The sequence below is a fragment of the Citrus sinensis genome, chromosome 8 (genome assembly GCF_022201045.2).
Source record: "Citrus sinensis cultivar Valencia sweet orange chromosome 8, DVS_A1.0, whole genome shotgun sequence".
In the NCBI taxonomy this organism is placed as follows: Eukaryota; Viridiplantae; Streptophyta; class Magnoliopsida; order Sapindales; family Rutaceae; genus Citrus; species Citrus sinensis.
The window spans coordinates 25,499,328-25,507,608 of record NC_068563.1 but is presented as its reverse complement, the minus strand read 5'-3'; the positions used below and the strand labels follow the sequence as shown (position 1 = coordinate 25,507,608).

General features: G+C 33.9%; 1 protein-coding gene across 1 annotated transcript; it reads right to left on the bottom strand.

Moving 5' to 3' along the window:
* Positions 1 to 5,654: 5,654 nt before the first annotated feature.
* Positions 5,655 to 7,303, bottom strand: LOC102618210 (arogenate dehydratase 3-like). The gene has a single exon (XM_006471346.4). The coding sequence runs from the start codon at positions 7,138 to 7,140 to the stop codon at positions 5,869 to 5,871; it is 1,272 nt and encodes a 423-aa protein (XP_006471409.1). The 5' UTR covers positions 7,141 to 7,303; the 3' UTR covers positions 5,655 to 5,868.
* Between the last annotated feature and the right edge of the window lie 978 nt (positions 7,304 to 8,281).

The window sequence follows — 8,281 nt, the reverse complement described above, 5'->3', positions numbered from 1 at the left end:
TAATATTTTTATTCTTAAATTTAAAAAAGAAAATTACACACTAGTCATGCATCATTTTAAGTGTTAATTTATGATTCATCACTACTTGTTATCATGTGTATTAATTCTCTAATTCTATTGTTATTATAATGTTGAGAGTGATGAATCGAGTTTATTTATTGATCAATCTAAACATTAACTTGAAAAGAGGAGTGGAGTCTATACTTATAATGGTAGAAATTGATGGATCTAGTTATGGTGCAAATGTAGCACCGTACCACAGTTGTTTTCAGCCATTGAATCTAATCATGGTGAGAGATTCAATGATTGGGTGCAACTATAGCTAAGTCCGAAATTAACTCTAAAAGAAGATTTGACTATATTTAAGTTTTTTTTTTAATTATCAATTGATAAAAGCTAATATAATATATTAACCCTTTTGCTCACCAAACCCCTCCCCCCTCTTCAATTTTAATATTTTTATTCTTAAATTTAAAAAAGAAAATTACACACTAGTCATGCATCATTTTAAGTGTTAATTTATGATTCATCACTACTTGTTATCATGTGTATTAATTCTCTAATTCTATTGTTATTATAATGTTGAGAGTGATGAATCGAGTTTATTTATTGATCAATCTAAACATTAACTTGAAAAGAGGAGTGGAGTCTATACTTATAATGGTAGAAATTGATGGATCTAGTTATGGTGCAAATGTAGCACCGTACCACAGTTGTTTTCAGCCATTGAATCTAATCATGGTGAGAGATTCAATGATTGGGTGCAACTATAGCTAAGTCCGAAATTAACTCTAAAAGAAGATTTGACTATATTTAAGTTTTTTTTTTAATTATCAATTGATAAAAGCTAATATAATATATTAACCCTTTTGCTCACCAAACCCCTCCCCCCTCTTCAATTTTAATATTTTTATTCTTAAATTTAAAAAAGAAAATTACACACTAGTCATGCATCATTTTAAGTGTTAATTTATGATTCATCACTACTTGTTATCATGTGTATTAATTCTCTAATTCTATTGTTATTATAATGTTGAGAGTGATGAATCGAGTTTATTTATTGATCAATCTAAACATTAACTTGAAAAGAGGAGTGGAGTCTATACTTATAATGGTAGAAATTGATGGATCTAGTTATGGTGCAAATGTAGTACCGTACCACAGTTGTTTTCAGCCATTGAATCTAATCATGGTGAGAGATTCAATGATTGGGTGCAACTATAGCTAAGTCCGAAATTAACTCTAAAAGAAGATTTGACTATATTTAAGTTTTTTTTTTAATTATCAATTGATAAAAGCTAATATAATATATTAACCCTTTTGCTCACCAAACCCCTCCCCCCTCTTCAATTTTAATATTTTTATTCTTAAATTTAAAAAAGAAAATTACACACTAGTCATGCATCATTTTAAGTGTTAATTTATGATTCATCACTACTTGTTATCATGTGTATTAATTCTCTAATTCTATTGTTATTATAATGTTGAGAGTGATGAATCGAGTTTATTTATTGATCAATCTAAACATTAACTTGAAAAGAGGAGTGGAGTCTATACTTATAAGGGTAGAAATTGATGGATCTAGTTATGGTGCAAATGTAGCACCGTATCACAGTTGTTTTCAGCCATTGAATCTAGTCCAGGTGAGAGATTTAATGATTGGGTGCAACTATAGCTAAGTCCGAAATTAACTCTAAAAAAAGATTTGACTACATTTAAGTTTTTTTTTAATTATCAATTGATAAAAGCTAATATAATATATTAACCCTTTTGCTCACCAAACCCCTCCCCCCTCTTCAATTTTAATATTTTTATTCTTAAATTTAAAAAAGAAAATTACACACTAGTCATGCATCATTTTAAGTGTTAATTTATGATTCATCACTACTTGTTATCATGTGTATTAATTCTCTAATTCTATTGTTATTATAATGTTGAGAGTGATGAATCGAGTTTATTTATTGATCAATCTAAACATTAACTTGAAAAGAGGAGTGGAGTCTATACTTATAAGGGTAGAAATTGATGGATCTAGTTATGGTGCAAATGTAGCACCGTATCACAGTTGTTTTCAGCCATTGAATCTAGTCCAGGTGAGAGATTTAATGATTGGGTGCAACTATAGCTAAGTCCGAAATTAACTCTAAAAAAAGATTTGACTACATTTAAGTTTTTTTTTAATTATCAATTGATAAAAGCTAATATAATATATTAACCCTTTTGCTCACCAAACCCCTCCCCCCTCTTCAATTTTAATATTTTTATTCTTAAATTTAAAAAAGAAAATTACACACTAGTCATGCATCATTTTAAGTGTTAATTTATGATTCATCACTACTTGTTATCATGTGTATTAATTCTCTAATTCTTTTGTTATTATAATGTTGAGAGTGATGAATCGAGTTTATTTATTGATCAATCTAAACATTAACTTGAAAAGAGGAGTGGAGTCTATACTTATAATGATAGAAATTGATGGAATGATAGAAATTGATGGATCTAGTTATGGTGCAAATGTAGCACCGTACCACAGTTGTTTTCAGCCATTGAATCTAATCATGGTGAGAGATTCAATGATTGGGTGCAACTATAGCTAAGTCCGAAATTAACTCTAAAAGAAGATTTGACTATATTTAAGTTTTTTTTTTTTAATTATCAATTGATAAAAGCTAATATAATAAATTAAACAAAGTGATTTTGACCTCACGTGAATGATTCATATGCCAAAAAGACCTTTTAAAAGTAGGTTGGTTTAAATATTTTCTGATAAATGGTAACTACCCATCAACTAGTTCTTCTGAAGAAAACAAAAGAAAGAGACAATGAATGCACTAAAGTATTTGGTTTTCAGTGATAAAAAAGATACTGTAGTAGTTTTGCCCATAGTATTTTTTGATTATTTAAAATATCTTTTAAGGGTGTTGAATAAAACAATCTCAAATGTGGTTTTTAGTCTATTATTTTGTTGATGTCATTTCATGAAAAAGTGACCTTGACATGTTGTATTTACGTACTTTTACAAGTATTTAGGGAAACATAAGTTTTTTTTTTTTTTTTTTTGCACAGTATGAAAATGACTACATAAAATTTGTAAAGACAAAATGCCACCAACAAATTCAAACTTAATTTGGTTGTTTGGTGAAATAAAGCAAATGGGAAACAGGAACAAAGAATGTAGACAAAGCAGCTTGAGATTAAAAAATTTGAACTTGTCTCGCTCATTTGGTTGGTGAGCAAGCTCTAAATGAGTTTCCTATTAAGCGCATAATGAGTTAAATTCACCTTTCCCATTAAAATATTCTCAAATGATACATCGCGTCAAGCCAATAAAAGGGAAAGAAAATCAAATCCACCAAACTACGACGGCATTAATATATATTTTCTTATTAGTAACAAAGCGCATAAGATTCTAAACAATCACTTTGCTTTTTTTTTTTAAACCTCAAATCAAACTCTTATATCCACGAGACTTCGTGTGACTTAAAGTCTGTTTGGAATTGAGTCGTTATAATTTTTAAATTGTAGTTACTGTAAAAAAAAAATTATAATTATAAAATAAAAATTAATAGTATATAGTAAATATAAATTTTTAATAATAATTATGACAAAATTATTAAATATATGATAGATTTTTTATCATACAAGTGAAAAATTATATCAAGATAATTTTCAAGTTACAGTAGTTAGTGTTTACCAAACATTTTAATACTGTAACTTTTAAGATACAGATGTCCAAACTCAATCTCAAAACGCACCCTTAAATCCTAATTTAAAACTTAAAATGTAATAAAAGTTTACTGCTCTTGGCAAAGCTTGTCGCCTACGTAAAAACTATTGCTATGTTAATGCAAATGCCTGGTTTTCTCTTACAAAGCACAAGCAGTCCTACCACTAACTTATAAAAGAGAATGGAGCTTAGTTAGGTTGTCATGGCGTTTTCTAGAATTGTAAGATGTCATTTAAGGAAATTTGAATTCACATCATAAAAATATAGTTGTAGTTGTTGATTTAATGTCTATTTTTTCGCTTATTGGATTTTTATCTTGTGTGTACGTATTTTTTTTTATCTGATTAGTTAGGAAATATATATGATAAGAATCCAAAATCCTACTTCAAAGCTTAAAATAAAATAAAATTTCATGCTCTTGGCAAAGTTTGGCACCCACACAACAATCATTGCTATGCTAATGCAAATGGCAAGTTTTCTCATAAGAAGCACAAATAGCCCTACCAATAATTTATAAAAGAGAATGGAATCAATTAGGTTTCATTGATGTTTTCTAGAATTGCAAGATACTCATTCAGAGAAATTTGAACTCACAACATAGAAATATTTTAATGTATAATCTTTCTTTTATTGAATTTTTGTCATGTGCGTATATATTTATTTTTATATGATTAGCTAAGAAATATACACGAGAAGAATCCAGTGAATAAACAAGCATATGAGACATTTTATATGCAAGAATTTACACCGCCGTGCTTATCCAAATGATCAAGTTTATGATTATGGATAAGAATCTTCTCATATTAAGTCTCAAATTTTGATGTTGGCAATCAAGCCAGATAGTTTCACTTTGTTTACAATTAAGAAATATAATGACAAGAATCCAATCGACAAGCAAGCAACCAAGACTTCTTAATACAACAATTTGTACCGCCAAACTTGTTCGAATGATCAAGTTTATGATTATGGATAAAGATCCTCTCCTAATTCTTTTCCCTCGTAACCTCTCTTAGTGAAATGAGTGATTAAGATTGAGTTTTAAATTTTTATGTTGACAATCAAGCTGGCTTGTTTCTTTTTATTTATTTATTTATAATTACGCCAACTTTTTTCACTAAATTTAGAATAGAGAGATTAGCAAAGAAAAAAAAAAATAAGGAAAGGATTCTAATCCCACGATTACACCTAAGATCAAGATTAACAAATTTGAATTTTATAAGGTAAGTTAGATTGAGTATAACTTAGATCAAGACCTAAATTCCATAGTTTTGAGAATATTGAGTACGGTCAGGGAGGCAGATTCTTCCAATTTTGGGGCAAAATTCCCCTTATTTGGAAATAAGTTTTCGAACCATGATATCATAGAACCGATTCATGCTGGATCTTATCGACACCCAACATAAATGAAAGGTGCTAAAATGAAGGGAACCATTAACCATACCCAAAAAAAAAAAAGAGTAATAATAAGAAGATCACGTAAACAGCATCTTCCCAACGCTAACTAGCTGGAAACTATTTGTGGCTAAGCAGTAGGAAGCGTCAAGTCATTAATCTAATCAGATTCACCAATTGAGATTTGAGACAATAACACCTAAATCCAAAGTCTAACTGCTGCTAAGTCTAATATTATTATTGTTAGTAATGTTCTCCCAATTAAAAAAATCTCTAAAAGGACAAGAAATATCTCCAAAATTGTTACTGTATAAACATCACCTGAAACAATTGGGAAAAAAAAATAATAGAAATAAACATCCACGAAGTTATTGATACTTTATCTTGTTTTTTCTTCTCATTCCTTCTCCAAGTTCTATTGCATATAAAATACAACAATTGGGTGTGTGTGGATTTAGTATACACATTCTTAATTTCTTACACGTATCAACCACACGTTTTAATCTGAACTCCATCAACCCAACAACAAATAAAATTATTTACCATTTACCCACCAAGAAATTGCCATTGATGAATTCAAAATAAAAATTACAAACAAATTCCGAGAAAAAGGGGGGGAAATTCTAATTAATTTTCCTCTTTTTTTTTTTTTTCCTTTTCGTCTTCTTCTTCTTTGTGCAAATAATAAACATTCAATATTTTTTATTTTTTAATTTTTTTAAATAAAATAGCTAATAATTTTATCGTCATTATTCTCCCCTAGACGGGCTCCATGGGGTCATGTCCATAGGATAGCTCCCCAACACCCTCAAAAACGACGTGAATTCCTGGACCTCCGCCAGCGCATTCTGCGCCCTAACCTCAGCCATCGAGGCTTCGAAATCAATGTAAAACATGTACTCGAAGTGCTTAGCCGTCCCCACATTCGCATCATCAACCAGCCTGATCGGACGGTTCCGGTGCGGCCTCGACTCTATCTTCGTCAAACTTATGTTCCTGAACGCGAACGCCGACAACACCTTAAACAACACACTCGTCCCCTTGTCGTGCGCGAACACGATACTCGTCTTGAACGGCCGATCCGTGCGCGGGATTATCGGCTCACGCGCCAACATCACGAACCGAGTCACGTTGCTCGAATCGTCCTGTATCCCGTCCTCCAGGACTTGCATTCCGTACAATTCCGCGGCGCGTGCGGAGGCTATTGCCGCTGTGTCGCGGAGGTCGTTGGCGGCGATGTACTCGGCCGCTCCGGCCGTGTCGTCGACGGCCTCCCGTGCGACGTTGAGCCCTAGCTTCGTCAGAGTGTGCTCGCACTGGGAGAGCGCCTGCGGATGTGAAATCACGCGCGTGAGGTACTCTTTGCGGACGCCAGGCAAGGCCAAGAGACAGTGGTGAACCGGGAGCTGAACTTCTCCGACGATGTGAAGCCGGTGGCGGAGGAGGAGGTCGTAGTTCCGGTGGATAGATCCGCCTAGCGAGTTTTCAACAGGCAAGACGGCGCGGTCCGCGATCCAGAGCTCGACAGCCTGGAAAGCAACTTCGAACTGGTCGCAAGGAATCGCCTCGCAGTTCGGATAGGCTTTGCCGGCAGCGGCCTCGGAGTAGGCGCCGGGGACGCCCTGGTAGGCGACCCGGAGTTGTGAGCCGTGCATAGGAGCCGGCGAGAGGTCGGTGATTGTCAACGGCTTCTGCGGCGGAAGCTGAGGCTTGTTGTTGCTAGCGGTGGCGGCGGCGCTGTTGGCGTGCTCGATAGGGACGAGGTTGAGGTCAATGGAAGTCTTGTGACCGTTGACAGCGGCGATGTGCTCGGCGGGTTTATCACCGGACTGCTGTTGAGAGACGACGTTGCTGGAGAGGATAGCGCAGGAGCTTTGCCAGTCAGCGCGGCTGTAACCGATGCCGTTTGGGAAGTGAACCGAGTCGGATCTGTACACACATTGAACCCGGTTGAACTGACGACAACGGGAACGAGAACCTCGGGGACGGATAAGGGGAGAAGGAGACGATAGAGTATTCATTTTTTTCTTTTATTTTTATCTTTATTTGAAAAAAAAAAGGGGAAACAAAAAAACCAAACGGAGAAGAATAAGAACAGGAGGTGGTAGGTGGGAGAAAGAAAGATGAAGATTTGAGAGTACGCTTGGTGTTCTCTGAATGGAACGTCAAGCTGAGGGAAAATAGAGAGAGGGAAGGGCATTTATATTGAGGATGGCAATGCGAAAGTGTGCGAGCCAAGGTGGTTCGGTCAATCTCACACCTACCCCCCCCACGCTTTTCTCTCTACACTGTCTGTCACTGTGAGTAATATCTATTTATTTATTTTTATAATTTTATTTTATTTTATTTGATTTTGTTTTTTAAGTGGAAGTTTTATTTTAAAAGAGGAAACTAATTACCACATGCTGAATGAACCTGCATAGGAAGGTAGCCTTAGTGAATAGCAGTAGTACTTGTGTAGGGTTCGCAATGGGACGGGACGGGACGGGGCGGAGTGGGGATGTCTACCCCATTCCTCACCCTATTAAAAGTTTTTGCCTTCATTCCTCAATAAATTTAATGGGTTGAGGATGAGGAATCCTCACGTGGGAAATGATTCCCTCATCCCCACCCCATTCTTCATTTACTTATTTTATAATAAATATAAAAATATGATTTCAGTAAATTAAAAATTATAAACTTAAAATAAAATCATCATCATATTATAAAGTATTTAAATTTTTTAAAAAATCTCTAAAAGTTTGAAACAATATCTTAAACTGATATTAAAAGTGAAAAATATTTAAAGAGAGCAGCACCTTAAAAGAGAAAAGAAAATATAATAATATTTTAAAATTAAAAAATATTGTAGGGTTTTCTTTTACCCATATCATATTTATATTACATAAAAATTAAAAAATATTAATTGACATTATAGTTGATAAAATAAAAATTATTAACATATTTATGTATAATGGGGATTGGGATTGGGAGTGCAATACCAAACCCTACCCCGTTAACAATTTGAGGATTATTTTTCTCCTACTCCCCACTTTATTCCCCAAAACTTATTAAAAATTTTCCCCATTTGGGGTGGGGCTCCATGGAGCCCCAAACCCGTGGAGGATTTTGCCATCCCTATACTTGTGTAGACACTCATGATTTAACAACAAAATAAAATAT